Source organism: Meleagris gallopavo, chromosome 23, assembly GCF_000146605.3.
Source record: "Meleagris gallopavo isolate NT-WF06-2002-E0010 breed Aviagen turkey brand Nicholas breeding stock chromosome 23, Turkey_5.1, whole genome shotgun sequence".
In the NCBI taxonomy this organism is placed as follows: Eukaryota; Metazoa; Chordata; class Aves; order Galliformes; family Phasianidae; genus Meleagris; species Meleagris gallopavo.
This window is the reverse complement of record NC_015033.2, coordinates 6,539,675-6,565,470: the sequence shown is the minus strand read 5'-3', so window position 1 is coordinate 6,565,470 and position 25,796 is coordinate 6,539,675. Positions and strand designations below refer to the sequence as shown.

General features: G+C 46.0%; 1 protein-coding gene across 1 annotated transcript; it reads right to left on the bottom strand.

The window, feature by feature from the left end:
- Positions 1–786: 786 nt before the first annotated feature.
- On the bottom strand, positions 787–24,820 carry LOC100549795 (msx2-interacting protein-like). The gene is made up of 7 exons (XM_019622582.2): positions 24,480–24,820; positions 20,699–21,175; positions 6,783–6,943; positions 4,879–5,079; positions 3,909–4,060; positions 1,511–1,636; positions 787–945 (listed from the first exon to the last, which is right to left on the bottom strand). The coding sequence occupies exons 1-7, from the start codon at positions 24,677–24,679 to the stop codon at positions 802–804; spliced, it is 1,461 nt and encodes a 486-aa protein (XP_019478127.1). The 5' UTR covers positions 24,680–24,820; the 3' UTR covers positions 787–801.
- Positions 24,821–25,796: the final 976 nt, after the last annotated feature.

The following is a 25,796-nucleotide window of genomic DNA, read 5'->3' as shown; positions in this document are numbered from 1 at the left end:
AAATTTCCAATATGTCTTAGGGGGGAAAAAAGGTAAAGGGAACATTTAATCACAAAATGGAAACAGTTTTTCTTATGATAGTCTGCAGTACCGCTCAGTTGCTAAACACCCAGTTTCCAAATATCAGCTTCCTTCAGCAACACAGACTTATAATTCAAGCAACAACAACTACAATAAAGAATGTCAAAGCTGCAACACAAATCCACAGAGTTCCTTAAGGAGGCAAGACCCCGAGATCCTGAGAAGATGTACATGCACAGCTTCACTTTCAGCACATCGACGTCCAAAAGGACAGGGACAGCTCACATGCTTAAGGTGAAGCATGTGCACAGATCTCGCTCATGGAGGGGCTGGGTGATGTGCCACTGCTGCAGGACATGTTCCACAGTCACTGCCTTTCTTCTTTTCCTTCACGTGCTTTTGTGACTGTCCTAACTGCATTTAAGAAGTCGTTTTTTGGTCTAATGAAAAAACGTAGTCATGTCTATTAATGTAATTAGCACGCGTAAGTGTCACTACTTGATTAGGTTGCTATTCCTACGGTGTGAGCAGCCTAAAGAAATTTTGTTGGGGTGAGGCTGTACTGCACAAGAGCTACACACGGGTTCCAATGCTCGTTATCTCGGCTCACTCCAAACACCAGCAGCAACTGCTCTATGGATCAGATGGACGAGATGCAAAGCTAGAAGAGCCCTGTCAGCCAAATTACATCCCAGAGAGAACTTCTCTATTGGAGCTATAAAGCCCTGGACAGCCGGGGTTGAAAGGACAGGATGTGAAGAAAGGAAGACAGTAACAACTTCAAACCATACACCAAAGCCTCCCACCTACCTTCACCACAGGCCCGTATCGGCAGAAATGTCGAGTTAAATACTGATCCGTAACGTTTGTAGAAAGACCATCTAACCACACGCAGTTTGTAGGCATGCTCTTTCCAAAACCCAGCTGAACACAAAAGGGCAAAACGTCCATCAGTACAATTCACAAGCATTAAACTCACCGAACAGAGCACGCCTAATTAAGAGTCGTTTGAAAAAAGCTAGGCGTTTGTATGGCTTTTCTAAAATTAGCATCTTGCACAGGTGCAAGCAAGACAAAAAATCAAACAGCAATTAATGAAAATAATTCTGCATGCTTAAACAAATACAGTGTTTGACAACATTTGTTTCTTGTGCAATCTGAATGCTTCTGGAAGGTGACAGATTGATGGCTCTGGGGACTCACAGCCTCCGTTTATTGTCAGTACCAGGGCAGCTCCCCAGCTCTGCCTTCAAGGGGCAAACCAAAGAATGGCAGTCTCCAGGTCTGCTCCATGCTGGGCTTCCTTGCTCAGGCAGCCAGCAAAAATGATGATTAACCCCAATACTGGTGGTGAAAACACTGCGCTCTAATCTGGTCTATGCATTAAAAAAATTCTCACTTGCGTGGCCTAGGCTGATCCAAAATGTCCTAAGATGCTGCAAACCAAAGTAACAGGAGAAGGATACCATCCATGGGAAGATTTCTTTACCTTGAGCCGGTTGTTTCCAAGATATTCCCCATCCATCTTCTTAATTGCTTTACAAACACTTGCAATGTCACAGTATTGCAGGAATGCATACTGAGGAACACCATTCACTTTCTTAATGTCAATATCCTGGGGAGAAAAAGGAAATGACAATCAGCAACAGGCTGAAAAGGATATTCAACAACCTAACGGGATCTAAAAGGACTTCTGATACTCACAATCATTGTTTAATTAATGCTTCTTTCACAGAGAGGATTTAAATGTTAGTAGATAGTCGAAAACTTTGCTGTTCTGCTGTATCTCATTCAGTGGTAAAACCAAATCCTTACTGACACAGGGAGAGCTCTTTATAATGCAGATTCAGAATTCAACCCCACAGAAGCCAGCCTGACCTGATCAACGAACAGCAGCTTTGCTTTGCTAATATTATGTCAAGGAGAGACAACACCAAGAATTGTCTGTATTTCTGCTTGCAAAGGCTTGAGAGAAAACAGCCTGCTCCGATCCTCATTTCTGGGCCAAAAGCCACACAGGGTTTCTCATCCAAACAAACCCGACCCATCCTGTTCCTGGAGGCAGAGAGGGATGCTGGACACATCTCCTGAACCAGTCTGGCACTGATGTGACACAGACGAAAAAGACCCCAAATTTCTATCACTGCTGATATTTAACCTTAAGCCACCACGAGCCCATTCAATAGCAGATGCAGGCACAAGAAAGCAATGAAAGTCTAAATAAGGCTCATTTTAATTGATTTAAAAATAAAAGCAGCAAGCTTGCAGCTGACATTTGGTTAACATTCAAGCTCGGCACTCGTACTAGCAAATGTACCAAAAGCCTCTGAACAAACTCATGATGTTATGATTCATTCCAAGCTGAAAATAGAAGGTAGAGTGCTGGGGTTTATTTGTTTAAATCGCAGAAGCTTCCTTTGTGTACTGCATGCCAATGCTACAGCACGAGCTTAAGCACAAACGTTCCAACAGTCAGGACAGACTGATTTTGTGGTTAATAAACTTAGAGGCAAGGCAGCAGTCTGAAATGGTCTCACCTAAGAAATCTTTAGCTGGGAAAACAGAAGTGAACAGAGAGATTTACACAACTATTGGAATTCTACTGCCTTGACCTAATGATTTAAGTGGAATGCTAATTGAGGACTGCATTTCCAAGCATCTGAAGCAGCTATATATAACTACTGCATATAACTATTGCAACTGTGGCAAATTATACCTGACCACTCATTCTGGGCAAGCAATTTCTTTTGGCAGGCAAATAAAAAAACCATCATTTTGCTCATTATCCACTGGAAAGATTATAAAGCTGGTCCCTTTTGCACCTGAGCTTGTAAGTTTTCATGGAAATTCAGCAAGGCAGCACTGCTGCTGAATTCTGACCAATTAATAATGTTGACAATACAGCACTGTTTCATAGAAAATCCAATTTACAAGACAGTGCAGTATCACTGATAAGCATCTTTATCGGGACAGCTCAGCTGGTACAACACTAGAAAAGGGTTGAAGCCACAGGCGCTGTGTGAATTCATAAATCAGCACCGATTTCAAGAGGTAGGATGCACAAGAGCTGCCAGCCATAATAAAATGTACATTTTGTGTTTGTCCACAACACACACAGAAGCACGCTGTCCCTTCCTTTCACTGATACCTCTGCAGTACTCCAGAGCAAAACAGATAATGCAGCCACAGCCTCCAAAGAACCGTGCAGTGAGCACACAGAATAAACTTTAAGTGCAGAAGCTCAGATTCAACTAATTATATTCGCTGTAATTTCCTGGCAAATCTCTCATAATTGCAGTATTGATATGATTTGGTGGCATGAGGAGAGGAGAAGGGAATGATTGCTGCTTTACCTCATGCAGATCAGCCTGCTCAGCCAAAAACCCAAATCCCACATGTGTCATCACTACCCCATCTGTTCAGTGCCTCCTCTGCCCTATTGTCAGGGAACAGACTGCCATAGCTGATGGCTACTGCCACATGCAGCAGCTCAACACTTTGTTTCAGACATGAATAGGAAATGCAGACTTCACAGAGTGGTGCTGATTAAATACGAAAGCAGCACTAGGAGTATTTAAATCCCAGCTATTCAGCTATGCTCTTCTGCAAATATTCTGGGCTGGCAGAAGGCACATTTCTTACAAACGTTCCCAAGACTGCTTCTACTGCTAAATTATCTCTTCAACACACATGTGCTGAGATTTCACTCAAAATGCAAAGAAAAGCTTTCAGGTATATTTCAGCAAGATGAATGACTCAGATTATTACAGAAAGACTGAATTATCTGTTATCAGCAGCATGATGTTCCACCACTCGCAGCATTTTATAGGTCTGTACAGAAAGAATGGGCAATAATACCCTACAGAGCAGAAAAAGAATTCACATACCACTATGCCACCAAAGCGCTGAAAGATGTTGCGAAGGTCATGATAGGTGGTTGTCTTCTCCAGGTTGCCAATGAAGAGAGTTCTTGTTGCTTTTGGGTGAAACTCATCTATCCTTTCATCCAAAGGACGAAATTCATTCTCGCTTTCTGTTTCTAGAAGCAGAAGAGTGAGAAATTTTTAGCACATCAGAGTGTTTTTCATGTGGGTTTGGTTCACACTGATTTGTTTGTTCAAGTCTACTTCCTGACAAGCAGATATGATCTGACTGAGACTAGCCAATGTCTTTAACAAAAATACAGCTTGTGAACTGCCCTCTTTAGGTGCAACTCAAAACATCACATCACTGGGTGAGCACTATGGAATGGGAGCATCCTCAGATGGAAAGCTGCTCCATTCTGTATCTGCTTCCCTAGAAACTTAACTCTTTTACAAGTATTAATGTCTGTCAAGAATTTAAATGAAGCTTCATCGCACTTGGGGAACAGCATATGGAAAAAGTTGATTTTCACAAGTTTATTTTTAAACAAACAATTGAAGTACAGTGTGAAATCGACGTGCTCAATGCCACAGCTTTCACTGATTAGTCATTCACACTACGCTGCCTAAGCCGTTATTAGCTGTTTTAATTAAAAGCTGAAAAAAGGTGGCTGTGGGGACTCTGTTCTATGCTTACATCACACTACTGGCTCCTGCTCCACTGAGATATGGAAGATCTGATTGCTCCCAGCAGCAGCAGCAGATCCCACTGTATGAGAGGATGGCAGCTTTCCTTGTCTGAGGTTTAAGACTGGAATTCTCTCCCTGTTTGACCTACAGTATCCACTCTCCTAGCTCTGGAATTTATTCTGGCCTATTTCCCAGTTTCTTAAAACTACATTTCTTCAGGAAGGAGGTTTTAAGATTTCTTATTTCTACAGTGCCTCAGCAGTGACTGTGCCCAGGGCAGCAACACGTCCGGCACAGGTCTCACCTGGTCCTATCCAAGCTGTCACTTCAATCTGCATGCCAAAGAAAAGCTTTCCTTTGGAGGCATTCAGTGCTTTTTCCTGGTCCTCCTGCTGTCGGAAGAACACCAGTCCATACCGTTCCTCAGAGGCCCCATGAATCTGCACCGACGTCACCTTCCCATACTTCTTGAATTCATGGAAAAGTCCATCTTTAAGGCTTGTATCTAAACCAACAAACATGTGTCAGTAGCGTGAAACACACTTTGTAACAACGTGGGAGAACGTTAAGAAATCTAATACTCTTTCTGAAATATGACTCAGCACTCAGTGCTGCAATACAAAACCCTAAGTTCTTGTATTACACAAACAAGAAGCTGAGGCATGGTGAGAATTAAAAGCCAAAGCTGCCCACCAGTTCTAAGTGAAACACTGGAGATGCTTCAAATCTTCCCCTGGAAATCTGGATCACTGTTTCTAAGCACCAGCTCCAGTAGCTGTGGCGATGGGACACGCTGGGTTTCTCACAGATGGTCACTAATTAAGCAATTTTCCCACCATTGCACCAGAGCTGAGACAGAAGCCCTAAGAGAAGCCCGTCTGCAGGGGCAGCACACAGCTGCCTCGAGGAAGGCACCATCCTGCTGCCCCTTACAGCCCTGTCTCGTTCAGCACACACATCTCTGCTCCTACAGGAGCCACACTGGATGTTCTCTCAGCACTCTGCACTCCTCCCCTGGGCAGCATCCATTTTCTGCTCTAAATGAGGCAGGGCTTTGGGGGACAAACCTCATATGCTGCCACTTCATAACACCTATGGTACTAGAAGCTTGATCAAAGCTGTCCTGAACTTTATCCTGTGTCCCTTCCTCGCAGGTTAATCTTTCTACCCATTCCTGTCCGGTCTTTGTTACAATTCCATTTGAAGAACTTCCTTCCATCCTTCTTGCACACAGCAATAAGCTGCAGGGCATTTTTAAGACCTGCAGCCAAACCTAGAATGCATTTTTCTTCCTGAGGTGAAAAAAATGCACACCTCTGACAAAACCACAGCCCTGTACCTAATGTCAGTTTGGATGTCCGAAGCATGGAAGTACTTCTCTCCCAACAAAACGCCTTCAGAAACTGTTAAGCAACACTTGAACTGTTCTTTAACTGCATCAGAACAAAACTGTGCTGAGGCAGACAGCAAACAGAATAAAACTGTGGAAATTTCTGTCTCAACAGCTTCAGTTTGGCGATGCTGAAAGAATCTGAGGGCACTGCTCAACTTTTATCACAACCACAGCTTTCTTTCATGGATGCAAAACATTAAATTCCTGGCCCAAGCTACAAAAGCCACAGCAGGACTGCTCCTTCGGCCAAAGAATCATAGAATGGCTTGGGTTTGAAAAGGAGCACAATGCTCATCCAGTCCCAACCCCCTGCTGTGTGCAGGTCACCAACCAGCAGCCCAGGCTGCCCAGAGCCACATCCAGCCTGGCCTTGAATGCCTGCAGGGATGGGGCATCCACAGCCTCCTTGGGCAACCTGTTCCAGTGCTTCACCACCCTGAGTGAAAAACTCCCTCCTAATATCCAACCTAAACCTCCCCTGCCTCAGTTTAAAACCATTCCCCCTTGTCCTACCACTATCCACCCTTGTACTTGGAATTTATAGAGGAGTGTAGCACCACAACTTAATGCTTTTCATACGTAACCTGCAAACTGTCTTGCATTGTGATGGCAGCATACGAACCAAGTATGAACCAAGTTTCATACAAGCTGGTTCATCAAACGACACATTTTCCCATTCAACAGTGAAGTTCAAAAAGGTACTTAACACCAAGGATGCAGAATAAAAATTATTTAACCAGTCAATAATCCCACCCTTACTTCTTTTTTTCCCTTTTTCTGGAACACTGAAGGAACACTTCTGCACGTGACCGTACCTGTTGAGCGCACTGGAAGATTTTGGACCTTGATCCCAAAACTTTTCCTGGGTTCATCTTTCTCCAGAGATGGAAGCAGCTGGGATGCAGGTGCGGGGACCGCTGTGGACTGCACTGAGCGTGCCGGCGACTCGTCACTCGAACTGCTGCTGGAGTCACTGCTGCAAAAGGCACAAGGGAATGGTCAGAAGGACAACGGGGATGGAATTAGAAAGCAAACCTTGCCTGAGCTATGGTGGCTTTCTGGTTAGCTCTCAGAGCTGTCTTTGCTCTCAGAGCACGCTGGCGGTCAGTGGCAGCACACAGCTGTTTGGGACCATGCTGACATCAAACCATGGGGACAGGGCTCTCCTGAAGCTGCCTTATCTTCCTCACCTGGGGCAGGAGAGCTGCTCCCAGCACACGTGGGAGCTCAGAGATGCTCCACAACCACCCCACAGAACCCTCAGAGGTGAAGGCCGAGGAAATGGAATATGGGTAAAACATCAGATGGATCCTGTTGTGTTCGGAATGACAGAGCTTATCAGCCTGGGCACAGCACGCAAAGGATGGCAAAACACACAGGGCACATCACAGAATCCCCCACAGCACAACATGAAATCCACTGCCAAGCTGATGGGCAGCCCCTTAATGTCTCCCAAGGCTCCACACCTCCCAGGGATGGATCCCAGAACCATAGGATTTCTGAGCTGCAAAGGACCCCCACAGCTATCGCCTTTGCAGAGAATACAAAATGTAGAGAATAATGTGACTGCAGCCTGCCCAGTGGGGACACGTCAGCTTCTTCAGTGGCTGGTTTCTTCCCGGAGGCACAAGGGCTTCTAACACTGCTAAAAATAATTGTGTCTGACATAACCCTGGAGAGGCTCCATTACACAAGCGACTTTCTAAAAAATTCCGCTGGAATTTCAATTCAGTGAGCGCTGGGAGGAGGATCTGCCACGTACAGAAATAACAGCCACGCTTTGAAGTTCATTGCTTTTCACATTTGTCTCTGTATCGTGTTAGAGATGAGAAACAAGCTCATCTTTTTTGTATCTGACATTATTCCACAGGTTTCCCGCATTCCCTCTTCACATTAAACCATCTGACTTCATATCATACCATAGAATGGCCTGGGTTGCAAAGGACCACAATGCTCATCCAGTCCCAACCCCCTGCTGTGTGCAGGTCACCAACCAGCAGCCCAGGCTGCCCAGAGCCACATCCAGCCTGGCCTTGAATGCCTGCAGGGATGGGGCATCCACAGCCTCCTTGGGCAACCTGTTCCAGTGCATTTTCTCTTCCTCTTTTCCCAGGGAAATGGTTTTGTGTTCCCGACCATTTTAACCACCTGATGCAGCGACCTCTCCCACCACGCTCTGCATTTCTGTGGCTGTGCACTTTGCTTCTCCGTCAGCACGGAGCAAAATGGGCAGCAGGGACGCTTTGAAAACACAAACATCACCAAAGGATGAAGGGGGAGAGTCTGAAAATAATTTCCAAACCGAGAGCAGCCCCAGGGTGCTGTGCCATACCCCAGGGAAGTGAAAATAGACATCAGGGCTGCAGTGAGACTCTGCCCCTTTGCACTTCTTTGCTCGGTACCACCAGCCAAACATTTCAAATACCCGTCTTTGCTGAGAGATTGTGTCTTTGAAGTAAGTGGTAGAGCTGGATTTCTATCTGAGCGGTGCTTTAGGATGGGAATGGGATATTTTTAGCATTTAAGAAGAACAAGCTGTTAGAGTGGCAGCACTCCTCCGTGGGTAACGCGGTGAGACATCGGAGCAGCAGAGCACAGCCGTGTCCCAAACACTGCACTGAATGGGATGAGTCACACAGCACAGCTCTCATCTTTACCTAAGGGGGCTCTGGGAAAGGGGGAACGCGCCGCTAACTCCTACTGCGTGCGTGGAGCTTTAGGGATGTGTGTCCCAAAGCAAATGGAGGCTTTGAGGCATCCCAGGAAAAAGTCATGCTTTCTCTATTCAGTTTTCAGGGAGGAAAAAAACGGCAGCAGGAACAATTCCCCTTTCTTTCAGCAGAAGCTCGTCCCTTTTCCAACTGAAGAAACATGGATATAATCATTCAAGAGCTTAAGCCAAAGGTTTTTCTGCTGCGTGAATGGGAGATTGATGGAAGAGTTAATTACAGCTGCTGTGTCATGAAGTTACAGCCGCAGCAGAATCAAAACAAGCATGTGACAGTGAGCTATAGGAAGTCTCAACCGGAACAACAGAACGCTTTCACACAAAGCTAAAACATGGATGCTGCATGCGGATACGTTCCCAAATACTGCTAATATGGCTGGTTTTCTCCTTGTATTTGGAAAATAACCACCCTTAGCTGGGACCATCCCGAAGGAACAGCTTAGTGCCTGCCCTCGGCTGTTCCCCGCCTGGCACGCAGCCTCCTCCCAGCACAGGGAAACCTGCTCCTCAACGTCCATGTAAACTCAGCCGAGCAGAATGCCAGCACAACTAATCTCCTGAGCTGTCACAACACACACGTCTCACATAGAGGCAGCCTGCGCTGGGAATTTGCTTTTTTAAACATCTCAGGCTTACGGCTTCATTTGCCTTTTAGGAGGTTTGCTTGTGACGTATGCTCGTTTGGGAAGAGGCAGCTTTCAGACGCTCGCTCATCGAGCTCAGATCTGCACACAGCTTTGCAACGAGTTCTGCTGCAGCTTTTATCCTGGCCTCACACAAAACAGGGTTTTGATTTTGCTGTTAGCAAAACCGGATGGAAATGGGAGCTGTAAGGAGAGGCTCTTTAAGGAGGCAGACGTGGAGCCTTCCTCTCCCACACACTCTCTGCTACAAGCATAATTTATGAGCCCTTTTAAAACATTAATCCAATTGTCTACAGGGTTTTACAAGCACTCAGGATGCCGGCGTTCTTACTCACAGTATTTATCTCTGCATCTATTTTCTAATAATCACGATAAACCTAACAGCAACCCAGTGCTCTGTCGGTGTCCATGTGGGCTCAGTCCCCACCAGGCACAGAACTGAGCTCTGGGGTTCAGACCACGAAAGTGAGCCCCAGCACGCCTGGTTCTCAGCACACAGATGTTGCTTTTCTCATTTGTAACTGCAAAGATGACGCTCCAGATCCTGGCGCACGCAGCACACCTCTCACTCCCACTGAAATACACCTCGTTTTCCACTAATTGCATTTTGCAGTTCTAACGAATGATGAAGTTATGTGCTATTTATGTATGATAAATGAAAGCTCCCAAGCGAAGCACACAAAGGCAGCCGCTCTCTTTGTTCCCAGCACAGCGGAGATAAAAGCGGGCTCCGAGGCAGCCCATGTGAAAGGATCCCTGCTGCTGAGCTGAATCAAGGGATCCCACAGCCTGCCTTACCCTCCTGCAGTTCTAAAATGTGGGACGGCTGTCATTTCTGAGCACTGATTCGAGAAGTGTGAGTCAGCTGTAGTGCAGTGAGCAGGAAGCAGGGAGGCCTGGGTGCAAAATAAAGCAGAAGTGCTAATGTGTGCTGCAGGCAGCTGAACGTCAGCTTTGGGGACAAAAGGCAACAAAGCCAGCCCTCGTGGCCAGGCTGAGTTAGAAGGCAAGATGCCTAAAATTGTTTGAGGGGGAAACGTATGCAAAATTTCAGCAGGAAAAGGTAAAAATTAGGTGGTTTTTTGTAACAGTTTCCTTCAAAAAAATGTGTAAGCGAAACTGGAAAACGATCCAGAGCTCTTTTAGAGAACTATTCAAAGCCATTTTTTTGTTTCTGCCAGGATGAGCCAGAATCAGAAGCCCTGCCTGGGTCAGCCATGATTCAACACCCTGCCAGAATCACCTCCCAGCAGCAATGATCTGCTCAGGACAGGGAGCCCTGCCCCACCAACAGGCTGCTCACAGCCCATGGCAGCAACACAGCCCAGGAAATTCACATTTAACACGGAGCAATCTCTGAATGGAAATAGCAGGAACTCTTCAGATCCCAGCTCTGCCACAGGAGATGATCTGCGTGCAGAGAACAAGGCCTGCAAAGCGCCGTGTGCTGATCCAGAAGACACAAATCCTCGTGGTGTTTTTTTATTGTCTATGGGCTCCAGACACAAGATGAGATTTCTTGGGCTTAACGATGTCAGCTCTGGGAAAACAGCAGCGGAGGAATGGCCAACAGACCCTGGAGTGCAAAAATCATTGTTTGGAAAAGCAGTTCTGGAGACCTGGTTACTGGTGGCCAACACTCTGCAAAAGCTATCATGGTCACCATGAAAAACATGAGGGAACGTGTCACATTCTGACCACACAGCAAAGGAGCTTGCCCTTGGAAATGCCTCATTTTCTGATATAGGTTTATTTTAAGCTGCTATTTCTGCCTTAAAGCACTACACCGAACTAAAAACGTGTTTAACTAGGATTCCTTTCATCCTCAACACGTGCTGAAGTCCCAAACCACCCCAAAGGACGCACGTTATCAACAGTAACTAATGGCCTCCCACAAAACTCAAAGTCCCTCGCCTTTGTAAATAAGTTGGAACAAGCAGATTACTCAGAGTTATTCAGACTTTGTTTCCTTTTGTGTCAGCATACTCAGAACACTTTTGCTAATGCTAAATTCCACCTGAAAATCTTTTTTAATCGAACATTCTCAGCACTCGCACACTGTGCACGTGGGGCTCCAGCAGCAAACTGGGAGCAAGGTCACCAACAACCAACCCTCTGCCTCCCTGAAAGCAAGCCAAAGCAGATCCGCACTCTTCGAGCATCCTCAAACAGAGGATGGGAACAGAGCACCGTCAGAGCCTGCCCCGTAGCAAAGCTCAGACACCAGTGAGAGGATCCACATGGCTGTCCTGCTGCATTTATGGGCCTCCATGAGAACCCAGAGCTCTGAGCATCCCTTCCTCACAGCTGTGCACATTCTACCACCACTGACCCACAGCCCTGCAGGTTGTTTGGTGCTCACGACGTATCCTGTGTGACACGAGGCCGTGTCAGCATGCGCGCACAACAGAACCATTTCTCAGCCTGGTGGAAATGAATAGAGGCGTGGGGTTTTCCCCTGCTGCAAGGAGTTACTGAGCCTGAGTAAAAAGCATCAGAAAAGCGAGTCAGACATCCCGAGTTTGTTTGCATTGAGTTAACAAGCCATTACCATGCTCTGCAGACTGCAGGCCTGCAGCTGGGCGGGCTCAGCCCACACACACATACCACAGCGAGCCCAAACCCTCCTTTTCCATTTCATAACAACCTTTTCCATTTTAATATCAACACATGAGCTGCCTGGCATGTGAGGGTGGAGAAAACCAGAGCAGAGCTACACCAAACAGTGCCTCCGTGTCATTACTCTGTGCCTGCAGCCTGCCTCGTGGTACCTCCAGCCTGTGCTGGGAGGCAGTGATTGCACCACACTCCTGGCATCGTGTCAAGCCACTGAAAACTTGCCACCCAGGGAACTTTGGTCTGTGCATGTCACCCTGAGAAGTATTTAACAACACACAGCTATGAGAAAACAATCTACCAAGAGAGGGAAAAAAAAAAAAAAGACCTCCTACGTGTTAGCAGAAAACAGTTGTGAAAAATCAGAGCTCAGCAGATACAGAAGTATTTACTGCTCCAAGAAAGGCCATTACAAACTGCAGACAAATGAAATCAGGACGACCTCTTTTAATCAACTTTTTCTGCTTTACCACGCCCAGAAAGGAGACTTAAGCAATCTCCTGCTGGGCTGGAATCCTAAATTGAAAGAAGTAAAATGATGTTTAAAGGCCATGGGAAAGTAGCACAGCCACGACAACCCTGGATGTGTTAGCTAGCCAACTCACACAGGCTGCTGGAAGGGCTTTTTCAGCCTTGGACATTTTTAAGGTACAGTTCCTGTGTTTTTAACCCAAATCAAGTGTCTGGTCATTAGGGTTACAATACCATTTCCAGGATGGCCATATGAACATTTACTCCGCATTAATCCACGTCTGGCTGAGAACGGTGCCCAACGCAGCGCCAGCACCACTCCCTGACCTCATCCCTCTGTCCTCAGCCTCGGCTGTCGGGGTGAACTTTGTACGAGCAAGAAGAAAACAGCTAACCTGGAAAACACACACTGGTTACGGGCCCAGAGCTGCTCGCCGAGGCCAGGAGGCGCAGCCCTGTGCTGGGACGGGGCCACCTGGAGGTGCTGCCCACCCACCTGCTGCACACAGGTCCCCTGGGGACAACGCACTGCGCCGGTGCCAAAACAAAAGTCCTGAGAGGCAGAGGAAAGGCAAAACACTGCATGCACTGAGCCGGGGAGGCTGAAGCCAGAGAGGCCTCGAGGGTGAAGTGCAGAACAGCTCCGTGCCGTCACGTTCCCACGATTCAGCTTCCACCAGTGTGAACCAGAGCTGCTTTCCCTTCCAGATCTGGGAACGTCCCCGTGCTGCTGCGCGCTGCCTGTGATCACAGCTGCTTTTACAGACGTCAGCGGGGCAGGGCTCGCTGCTGCAGCTTGCACAGTCTGCAGGAAAAATCTCTTCTCAACCTTCTGGCCAGAATTACCGTCGGGCTGTTAAAGTAAACAACTTTTGCCAGCTATCTACAGATGATCTAAACGAATCTGTTGCAACCCCACCTGGGAGAGAATGAAGTGAGCTGGGTACATCCTCACAGCCCCGCACTGCAGATGGAAAAACAAGGGAAGCGCAGGGCACGGGCTTTGCCCAAGGCTGTGCTGTGATCACCCAGGCAGCAGGCTGAGGCTCAAGGCAGGCCAGAGCTTTCCAAAATGCTGAGAAAGAGACATGAGAAGGTGGTTTCTTGAACAGCGGCTGCAACGCTTTCGTGAAGGCACCTACCGAGGACTTTAAGAGAAACCTACCCTGAGTACAACCAGGATATCAATGTGCCATTCAAAGTGCAGCCATGGTCCCCATTCATTCGCTGGGATTTGGGGCTGTTTGGAAATCGTGGAAATCTCTTATCAACAAACAGAATTGTTCTGTCGATGGGAGCTGCAGTGAAAGCTGAGCCAAGACACACAGCTGATAAACACTGCTGCTTCAGTAAAACCGGGAGCATGCAGAGCTTAATATAGAAATTCCATTTCTGACGGGTAAAGCCGTGCAAGTTTGGTCCTTCTAAAAATGGCCACCATTGTCCCAGGGGTGAGAATGGACAAAGCAACGTTATTGCTCAATCAGAAATAAGGATGTGTACTGAGGGTGGTTTGGAAACAAGTTCTGTTGCCCGACACCTCATCTCGCTTGTTAAAGAAATGCCAACTACATCAAAGGCTGACTGGTCTCCCAGGCTTCTTTATTTTACCCTGTTTTACACCAACCCCAGCAGCTGGAGCAGAGGGTGAGTGCTGTCCTCCTGCACAGGGCTACTGCAAAAGGAAGGCCTGGGAAAACCACGTCGCTCCTGTGATTGCAGGAGGTGCACGACAGAAAAGAGAAAGACGTGTGATGAGTTGTATGCTGAGGATTAATTTGTCGTTTGAAAATGCAAAGAACAGATGGATCTCTTGGCTAGGACTATATTTGGAAATGACTTCACTTGCTGCCCACGTGCAAATAAAAATAAAACTAAAAGTAGAACTTTCAGTGAAATTTCTCATGAATAGAAAACACTTAAGCCACAAGAGTTAAAACAAAACACAGCTCTGGAACAGGTAAAGTGCAACAGTATAGTATCGTATCATAAGAAAAACGTGTCTTTCTATCTATTAAGCAACCACACAGAGTTATGCCAGACTTAACCATCCACAAACCAAGCGCAACATCACATGATGGAGCAGCCCTTGAGTTCCTCTCTGAGACATCTCACAATCCCCCACTTCAAATTCTGTCAGCAATATTTGCTGTGATGCAGTGATTAAACGTCAGTGTGGCTGGGAGCCCGGGGACACACACGGCACTTCTCTGTGACCATCCATTAGGAAGCAATCCCGCTCCCCTTCCCCAAAAAGCCCAGCAGTGCCATCCCCCCAACGAGGCCGTGGAGTGAGGGAGGGTGAGGACTTTGATACTTGTGGGAAAAACGCAAAAGTGCAGAAAAATGCAAATGAAAACCATCACCCACGTGAACAGCCTCAGTCTGAGGAATTCCCACAGCTCACTGTCCTGACGGGGAGCAGGAGTTAAGCCTCCCATCCACAGCAAGACACACGACGTTCAGGAAACTACTTTTCTCTGCACGTGGTTTGAAAAAATCAAGGGAAATATTAATATTAAAAAGCAAACTCAACAAAAACTACATCTGAGATCGGCGTGAGATAGCATCTGTGTGGCTCCGCAACCACAAAACGAGCCGCTCCTCACCTCCCTCCTCAGAACAACCAGCCAAGGGCAGACTCACAGCAGCGCACCGGAGCCCAGCAGTGCAGGGCACCTCCTGCCCTCCAACTGGGCTGAACGCCGCCCCGCACGCCTTGGGAAAGTGAGGGGGGACAGAAAATGGGTACGAACCTGACAGCTTCCTTTCTTTGACTATTCATCCTTCACAATCCAGACAACAGGACACGCCAGGCGGTAAACAAACATGTTAGGGTGGGGCTAACTCCCAAGCAGCTGGGTAAGCCTGCCATAATTTAAGGGTTTGAGGTCTTGCAGCACTCTTACCAAACCAGGTGTCGGATGATACAAGGAGGTCAGAGCTGGAGCAGCCACAACAAGCAGGGCACTCTGCAGCTCCCCACGGCCAGGGGATACGGGGCTGCTGGGGCTGGGAAGCAACAGGCAGAGAACAAAGCTGCTCTTTCACACGTTATCGCAGGGCGGGCCAGCAACGCCTTCAACTTTTGTACTCTCAAATGGAAGTGTGATGATAAATCATGTGAACGTCCTCTGGATGGGGTGGGTTTGGGCCTCAATCACTGACTCCTGAAGTGTTCCGTGACTTTTTATTAATTTTGCCCAGGTATAAAAACAATGAAGGTTTCTGGGCACTGGGAAAATACAAAGCAGCTGGGGAAGAAACAAGACAGACCTGAAAACCACTTCCCTCTCACAGAAAGGATCCTCCAGAAGGTGCTCTCGCTGCAATCCTCCATTTTTAAGCATCTTCTAGCTAAAATAATCACCAGGAGCTACAAAAAGCAACCGTGCACTGAGCTAAGGACATTTTTCAGAGAGATACTTGGAAGGCTCCACATTTCACTCCTGCAACCAGGAGCACTTGTGCTCACAGGCAGACAGGCTGCTTGTTTCTAAATCCAGCACGTAGCAGGAAAGAAAAAATAGGCCTCCCTGCTTTTATCACCAGAATCTCACACGAAGGCAGGACGCTCGGAGAAGCCTGATTTCTCCATGCCAGACACACTAAAAGGGTTGGTTTTGTTCTCCTAGCAGTTGAGCACTTAATAAGTGGTACCGTAAGGTTCTGCTTTTTATTAACACGCTATCTGTACAGCACGTTTCCTTGCTCTTCCCTTTAGAAACTCACCTTCTGCTTCCCTTTAAACCAAACATGCAGTCATGCCTTCGGTATTTAAGAAATTATGACTACATCCTGGCCCACGCAAACTGCTTCCCCTTCACACAGCCCTCACTTCTCCCTCACGCTGTGATTTGCCACTCGTAACCACGCCGCGTTCTCCTCTGCAAACTGCATTCCTGGCTGACTGGAAGGATCTCAGAGGCAGATCTAATCGCTCGTTAAGAAGCTTTCGTGCTTAAAACCCTGATGCCATCATTAGTGGTTTCGGCAGCAGCAAAGTCACAGTAAGACTATGCCCAATGCGTGGAAGTTAAGGGCAAACCTAAGTGCATCAGTTACACGGCTAATTCAGTGGCTAAAGATCAAGGGAGGATATTCAATCTTTTTCCAGTAAGGTTTATTTGCCATCAATCCTCACCTGGGTCACCTTAGTTTAAACACGGCATAAACAACTTAGGTTGTTTTTAAGGTTAATGCCAGGGCCTCTCAAGCAGAGTTCTTTAAGGAAGGTACCACAGTGCCTGCACTTGTGCTCCTGGCACAGCCAAAAACGCTCTCCTTGGGGAAAAAAACACATCACTGTATTTGCAAACTCGCCTGTTAAGACATGAAGAGACTCTGTGTCTGTGCTTTAATGGCCGTACGTATGACTGAACACAGACGCCGGCTGGAGCTCTCCTTTGATCATCATAATGACTAGCATTTCTTCAGGAAGCATTTCATACAACCTTCCTTCTTTCCATTCATTCCCCCATGTGAATATTCATTAGAAATTATTAAACTGCTCATTATTCCGGAGGTCTTTATGATGGGAATCCCCTCTCCTACCTTTTGGTGCCTGCCATGCCACGGCTCCATCTGAGCTCCACGGCGGAGCACACAGAGGTGCTGCAGTGCCTCTCACCCCTTCCACTGCCCCTCACATCCCAGGCCTATTTCCCTCAAGACAACAGAACTCGGACCCCCAGCACTGCACAGCCATCACTCTTGGCGTTTTCTGCTTTGTTTTTTTTTTTAGCTTTTCGTTTCCTCTCATTCTCCAGAGCACGGCGGCACAAGGAGGTGGCTTTCTCCATGCCTTAGCCTCGCTGCTGAGAAGGAAGACGGGCAGCTTCAACTTCCCTGACCTCAGCTAATTCTTTCCTTCCCTCAGCCTACTCGAGATGATTAAGCAAAACACTTGGAAGGAAATCAAAGACTTAAAAACGCACTGAGAAGTGACCGTTTTGCTAAGGCACGGCCCCATCCAGCAGCACAAGGCAGCCAGCCCTTCCCCGGGCTGCAGAGCAGGAAATCCGCGCTGCTGCGGTGTGCGTGGGATCGAGAAACTGCAGCGTGGAACTCACAGGGATGGAGCTGCCATGACAACAGCATGGTTTCTGTGCCATGTGGGGTCTTCCCGCTGCTCCCAAAAAGCAGGGAAGGAAAAGTTGGCCTTGCAGACACCTCCAAGCCTTCCTGCTCGGAGCAGGCTGAGGGTCAGGCGCACCCGAGGGCAGGGGTTCTGCTGCCAGCATCCTTGACCTCACAATCATTAAGAAAAGGCTGAGCTGATTGCAAGCCGCCCTCACAGCATTACAAATAAAACTGCACAGGCATGTTCCTATCTAAAGGGAACCTCGGGCTGCTGAGTGCAAACCTGAAGGCACAGTCGCACTGCTCACACGTCCACGTGCTGGAAATCCCGCACGGCTGCTTATCTTCTACATGACTCCTTTGCAGTTCCCATTACAAATCCCCTACATGCATTTCAAGTATCTAAATCTCAACCTTGATGAAATAAAAGCTTTGTTCCTTTTTTTTTTTGAACAATCTGCAAAGCATCTTCCCTCCCATTATGGCCCAGGAAAACCATCTCCATGCCATGGAAACTGTATTTACTCCGCACAGCCCTCAGGAAACCACACCACAAGGAATGCAGCCATGCCTTTCCCTTGCTGCCCTTTTGCTCCTCCTTCCCAGCCCAAAGGAGTGGTGCTGGCACACGCAGTTCCCATGGTGTTTAACACCTGCACTCCTCACAGCCCCACTGTTTGACCACCGTGCTTTCGGGGCGTGGGTGAGCGACCCACCTCTGTGGGCAAACACGGTGACAAAGTGCTCTCCAATACAAACAATCACAGCAGCTCAGCGTCAGAACGGAGCGGAGCAGAATCGAATCACGTCCCATCCTGCTGCCTGCCATGCTCAGGGCTAACTGAAAGCTGAACACACCATTCAAGGCATGCTCCATTCCCTTTCTGGCACGGGGAACCAACAGCCCTGCTCAGAACCTGCTCTGGGGTTTCATCACCATCACAGTGAAGACGTTTCTCCCAGTGCCCAGTGACTTCCAACCAATGAAGACCTAAATATTCTCAGCATGACAGAACGGACCGTTTCCACCTCGCAAGGCACTGATGTATTCACACTGCCAAGCTCAACGTGTGCTGAGAACATGGAAGCCCCACTTCATGACTTCAAGGCCAGGTGGGACTTTGCTTTACAAGGTAAATGCGTGGTTAAATGCTTATCTATCTAGCCTCATGCTTACAGACACGTAAAGCTCCTTTCTGATCCTTCAACATGAAAACTACCTCCAAGATTCTATTACTTGTTCCACTGAATTTGAATTTACTTTATTAGAAAGACAAAAAAAAAACGTTTGTTTCCCTTTCCTTCCAGAGCATCACCTCATTTTCCATTACCAGAACTACAGACTGTCAAGAAAATGAAATGCCCAAAGAGCAGACAGCACTTATCTCCTGATTAAATCTGCAAACCTTGTTCCAGTGGGATGATATCTAAAACTCACACTGTATTTCCCCCAGCCTCAACATCCTAACAGCGGCGTTCTATAAATATTACAAGTTCCTTGGACTCCATTCTATCCTCACTGCGACCAAAGGAGCACCAGAAGAGAGGATTTTTCCTGCTTGTGTTTTTTTGTTTTTTTTTTTAAGCCTTTAATGTAACCAGGACTTTTTCAGCTCATCTCTCATTTGTTGAGACCTCTGAAGACTGAAGGACCTGGATTTCTGCATCCAGGAGGAGAAAACAGTATACAAGAGAACTCACTTCTGCTCACACCGCCCATCTAACCCTTCAAGCAAGAAAGACTTTATGAGAATAACTATTAGAGAATTACCACTGGAAAATTCAATTCAAATTAACAACCCATCACTAAATATTTATCGTACTGCTACATGTATTTACTTACTACATATTTCAGTTTTTTTAAAAAAGAACTGGTATGCAAAGGAAATGTTTCCAACTCTGGAAAGCCTTCACCAAATAACACGGAGCAACCACAGGTACAGCAGCAACTTCCTCGTTTCCACACTTAGGTTGGATTTGCTCTCAAAAAGTCACATACGTGAGAGGCATTTCAAGATGAATTTTCCATTTACTTAAAGAAATCCAGTGGCTAGCTCTAGTACTCTTTTTTTTCTTCCCTGTATGTGGTTAGTGAAGCCACAGAAATTACAGAATTACAGAACCAAGGACACGCTCTTATCGATAGGGAAATGCATCTGGATTTTAAAAATTCTTCCAAGTCTACAATTTTTGCTGCAAGGAAACATAGGAAGAAACTGGAAAGGCAATACATTCATCTTTTAAATGTCAGCGGTAAGAGGGAATGAAGAGGAAGCAGGCCAATAATACTCATCATTTCTAAAAATACTATAAAATTCACCCTGTATAAAGTAGCTGGACCTTAAAATAAACTTATGCCCTAATTTAAAACAGGAAAATTATTAACCCGTTCTCCAATCACGTAGAGAGCAGCCCGGCCTGCAGAAAGGCTTTGGCTCTGCACACAGTTTCATCTAGCTAGCACCTCAAGGACCCTGCACGTATCCACCACGGCCAACAGTGAGCACCAACAACAGCACGGACCTCAACTTCGTTTTGCACCAACTCAGCCTCTCTATCTTTCATGTCAGCTTACTTGTACATCAGTGAATAGCTGCCACCAAACACCTTCTGGTTCAGAGGCTTGCGACCCCACACCATGACTCACAAACTGCCATCAGTCTGAAGCACAAAGATAAGGCACCAGGAACACAGAGTTGGCACACTGGCTTGGGAGATGGCACAGTGAGTTGGGTTACGGCGCATTGGGGTTGGGTGATGGCACGTTGGATAGGGTGATGGCATACCAAGCTGGGTGATGGAACACCAAGTTGGGTGATGGCATGTTGGACTGGGTAATGGAACACCCAGTTGGGTGATGGCACGTTGGACTGGGTGATGGCACACCAAGCTGGGTGATGGCATGTTGGACTGGGTAATGGAACACCCAGTTGGGTGATGGCACGTTGGACTGGGTGATGGCACACCAAGTTGGGTGACGGCATGTTGGGTTGGGTGATGGCACAATGAGTTGAGTTACAGCACATTGGATTGGGTGATGGCACGTTGGGTTGGGTGATGGCACGTTGGGCTGGGTGATGGCACGCCAGGTTGGGTGATGGCACGTTGGGCTGGGTGATGGCACGCCAGGTTGAGTTACGGCGCATCGGATTGGGTGACACCGCGTCCACTGCAGCCACAAGAGTCCTACCTGTCACTGCTGGTACTGCTGCTGCTGCTGATGGAGTCGCTGCTGGAAGACCGACTCCTGGAGCCGCTGCCGCTGGGGGAGCGCGTGGGCCTGGAGGCCTGGCTGGCCAGCCGCTGCGGGGACTGGGTCCGGGACTGGGACGAATGCGGCGAGCGGCTCCTGCTGTGCTGGTAATTCCGTTCTGGCCTTCTGCCTCGTACCTCCCGTGTAATATCATCCCTGTAGATATCCCTGTGTACCACACTGGGCAATGTAAACTGTTCCCGGGCCCTAGGTTCGTAACGGGGGTCGTGAGCATCAAAACGGTTTGGACTTCGACTCCGAGAAGTATAATAGAGCCCATGTTGTAAAGTCCGCTCTCGAGGATCTCTATAGTAATCCTGATCGTAATGCCTTGTCCGATCAAATCCTCCCGTCCCCCGTTCATGGTGTCCATAGGCACTATGTTCATAAGCACGCTCCCTGTTATCTGAAGCCCTGCATTTAGGAGGAGGGAAAAATATTTAATCCATCAGCAAGGGGCAAGCACAACTAAAAGCAAATCATGCAAACATTCACTTCAGCACTGAATTTATTTTTGCGACTGCTTCTCTGCTAAAGAGCAATAACCTACCAAGCAAACATTGACAAACTTAAAACATTTTACTTAACTCCAAAGTTATATTCATATACAATAAAGCTGAGCAATCACTTTGTTTTAATTACAGATTGGGCTTTCATGACCAGCATCTTGCCTGCACAGGAAAAAATAAAGCTTTATAGTGCAGAATCCTCATGTAAATTGTTGGTTTGGGTCTGGTTAGTTGTTGTTTTTTTTTTATTTTCTTCAAAATTCAGCAAACGCTGAAAAAACTTCATGGTTTTGAACATCACAATAAAACTTTTTTTTTCCATTTTTGCTTTAAGAGCTTCAGAAATTTTTCTTGAATTTGGTAATGACTGGAGAACTCATGTAATTATCCCTCTGCACAAATGACATCACAAATTGGGCTGTAGCCATGAAAGCCTCAGTGCAAAGCATGACCCAGAGGTAAGAAGCTGCTTTCAAAAGGGGTAGTATTACCCAGACAAAGGCCCAGAAAATTAGGGGTTTTCTTCTTGTTGTTGTAAAATATTTCATTCTTTTAGAAGGATTTTTTCTTTTAATTGGAGAGCTACACTCAGTTCTTGTTAAAGCTGCAGACTCTAATTGATAACATCAGAATACTTAAATTGCAAGTATTCATAACATCTAAAAAGATGCAGGCCCTCGAAATACACTAAAAATCTACAGGAAGAGCAGAAGTTAATTTTTCTATAGGTGTTTGTTGAGATTGTTGTTACTGCCATCACAGAATTTGTATCTGTGTAAGCAGGCTAGTCTGAAGATCCATTTTGTTTCAGTATTTGAAATATTTTGTACGTCACTTAAGGAAAGCTTCGTGCTCTAAGAATGTTAGTGTGATCTCTCAAACAAAGATACAGTAAAACTAACAGATACAGGAACATTATAAATAGTAGAGCAGTCTAATTTAGACAAGCACCAGCACGGGATGTCTAAATCACCTCTGCAAAATGGCAGATCAAGAACGATTACGTCGAACGCTTAAAAAATACTTGCAAAATTCTAAATACGGCAGGAGAGCCAAAGTTAATTTAAAAATTTAATTATCCAGCTTATGAAGGACATTTCAACCTTTTTCTCAGCCTTCTCAGAATCAATTATTAGTCACTTCAGTCCCCTGAATCCTAATAACCCAATTCTTCCCTGCCCTTCCTCCTCCCCTCCTGCATCATGGGTCTGTCTCCCATTTAAAATGGCAGAATCATTCCAGATATCTTTTATAAACTCAAAATCAGATTTGAATCTTTTTTGATTAGCGTCTCAGGAAGTTTAATTCCTTCTGCAATGAATCACAGGATCCTTCATCCTCTAAATATATTCACCCTCTGTTGTTCAATTATAACTCATTTTCAGAGTTATTTTCAGAGCTAACTCATGTCTTGCCTGCAATTTTTTTCCCTCAAAAATTATATATAAAAAACTCCCTAGCTGATGCAGTAGAAAATTTCATTGATGTGTATACGTGCTTAAAATTCATTCTTGCCTTATCTCTCGCTGGCAACAATAGCATTTCTAAAGACATTTCAGGGTCTAGCACAGAAACATGTCTCTCTTTTCCCCCCTTTTGAAGGACCACGATCAGCATTTTCATAAACGATTGCATTTAGCATCCTACAAAGTGTTAATCAGAGAAAGCTGATTTAATCAGGTAAGAGAAAAAGCAGTGTTTTCTAAAGGGTTACTGCTATAGCTGAGATAAAAGAACAAAGTCCTTCCATGAAAAGGACACAGAAGACAGACAGAGGAGCTAGCAGAGCTGAAAATCTAATGGCTACAGTGCTTTTTTGATTTATCTATTAGTACTAAGTACTACTGGAGTTAGTGGAAAGAGAGGGTTTGACTTGGGTTAGGAGAGGGGCTAATATACACAGGGCAGGACATACCAACCTTTTTCAAGTGTGGAAACACGACCTATATTCCCAATTAAATCTAGGGAGAGAATTGTGAACATAACTTCCCCAATTTTGGCCCCTCTTACAGGGGTAATCCACCTTCTTAATGGGCAAGGGTGTCAAATGATATTTTGGATGAACCAACAAGAAAAAAAAAATCTTATTGACAAGACAAAAAAAAAAATTCCACTGGAAGCAAGTAGTCCCAGACTGAAACCGTAACTCTGAAACCCCCAGACTTCTTTCTTGAGACAGAAGGCACTTAAATAGATCCATTATTTTAATTTCCAGCCCTATGTCTGAATCAAGCAGCTGGTAGTTGACCCAATGCACGAGGGCACTCATCGCTGTTGGCCAGCAGGCATCCTCGAGCCGCCTTGTAACCATCCAGCCCCGTCAGTTTTTGGTTGGTGTATCCACAAACTGATTGTTAGCGCCACGTCCTTAAAACTAAAGTACACTTAATGTGGAGCAACAAAGAGCTTTTAAGAGACTAGATAGTAATCCACTCCCCATGGCTACTGACGTCTTGACTGTATACCATCCAGTAAATTCAAGGCAGTAGTTCTCATCCCAGCATTTAAAAAAAACTATAATTTCCAAAATTTAGTCATGTCCATCAGCACTTTTTTGCCAATACCATCAGAAAGAATAATCCCAATAGCTTGGAAATGATGTAGATCCAAAATGGAAACATCACAAGCTGCCTTCGGTCTTCTCCATCCAAGCGTTATTTCCATGGCTAAGTGTTGTTTGTAGAATCCAAGGGACTGCATCATTAAATTCTACTAGGAAATTTTTGGTGACAATCCAATTAACACATAAACTGCGTATAGTGAGAACTGAGAACTAGGCATCAAGCTTTCACAGAATTTTAGGCTCTAGTATTCCGAAGATACTCCATACAGAACTTCACCACATGTTGTAGTAAGATAACTCCATCTGGCAGTAGGGATACATCCGAATAAGGCCTTAATATTATCCAAGAAATGGAATCGTTACTTCTAGAAAAGAGTAACTCCAATATCGATGCTGGCCAAAGGAAATCTTCCATCTTAAAACCACCTTATTTCAAGTGTAGATATCCAACCAGCTGCAGAAAACATCCTTTATGGATCCACCAGGTACCAGCCACTGGGATAGAAATCACTTCCGTTTCCAACCCAAAATAGGAAGCATAGATAATTCCCAAAATTTTAAATCCATCTGGGGGCCCTATATATGAGTTTGTGTTTCTCACCATATCAAATACAAAATACCTGCCTAGAGAAACCTTGGAACTTACCCATCAAGTCTCCGCTCATAACGTCCTTCCCGTGCATGAAGCGATGGTGGGGGGCCATAAGTGGGCCCCCCCCCACCTCCTCTGAACCCAGAAACCTCTCTACTACGAGATGCTATGGAAACTGTATCATCCAATCCCCGAGCAGCACTGGGAATGGTTCCTGGTTCATTATAATCCGTCCGTAGGTCTCTATCGCCCATTTTGTTGACAGAGTTGTGCGCCTTCTGCGCACTTTTGATGTCCACAAAATCCACAAACGCTGCCACTCCGCCTTCCGACCCCCTCTTAGGGAGTATTTTGACGCTTTCGACACGTCCATATCTGGAAGAAAAGCAAAGCAAAGCAAAAATATTAATGCAAGGAGAAAAAGACCGTATTTAATAACATTACCAAGTGAAAACTCAACGTCAGTTTCAACAATTTGCACGGGAAAACCCATCTCAAAACACATCAGAGGCTGGAGGAGGCGTTTTAAAAAGGGAAACAAACCCCCCTCCTTCACTTAGCCTAACACAAGGTCTCTGTTTGTATAATCACGGAGCAGCAGCAGCCAAAGAAATAGAAAGGTATTTGCAATTAGAGCAGCCCTTCTAATTTTTAATCTGACGAGCAAGACGTAATTAAAGCAAAACTGTGTCACAACAAGTAAAAATAAAGACATCTCAGAAATCTCCTTAAGAAAAAATGACCTTGACACAGCAATTCCGCTACTCTGATCTATATTTAATCCATTCAGCACTAAAGCAAGTCTTCATTCTCATCCCCGCTGCCAATCTGGAGCCCACTTATAGGGAACACCCCACAGGACACGCGTGCTGCCTGCCCCACATAGGGATGAAAACAAGTCCACAAAAAAAAAAACAAAAAACACATTTTTGCACACAAGCAAACAAGGCTTGGAACAAGGCTTTCTAATACTCGCAGACTCATGGCAAAGAGGATAAAATGGAAAGATGAACACAGCAATGTTTCGCAATGGCTGAGAACTGCACATAGCATTCAGATTGCTCCAAGGCAGCCAGTAGGGTCAGCAGAGCAGGTAAGGGCATTTAACTTCAATGTGAATCCGTGACTAAAAGGAACAAAACCTAAATTTTGGAATGTATTGGCAAACCGGGGATAAATGAAGGGGGAAAAAATTCATGAAATATTAGTAAAACGAACAAAGAATTATTGCAAAATTCTTCTATTCCCAAAGGCAGCACGATGCTGAACAGATGTAAGCTGATCTTAGACAAGAAAAGCTGCTTTCAGCTGTGTATGCACAAATAAAAGCCAATACGACTGTCTGTGTGAGGAGCAAACGCTGCCGGAGCC

Excerpts from the sequence above, each read along its gene's own strand:
- LOC100549795 (XM_019622582.2), bottom strand. The coding sequence starts at position 24,679 with ATGGGCGATAGAGACCTACGGACGGATTATAATGAACCAGGAACCATT. Across the intron at positions 4,061-4,878 it reads GACAGCTTGGATAGGACCAG|AAACAGAAAGCGAGAATGAA; the intron begins GTGAGACCTGTG and ends TTCTGCTTCTAG. Across the intron at positions 1,637-3,908 it reads AGCGCTTTGGTGGCATAGTG|GATATTGACATTAAGAAAGT; the intron begins GTATGTGAATTC and ends TTTTCTCCCCAG.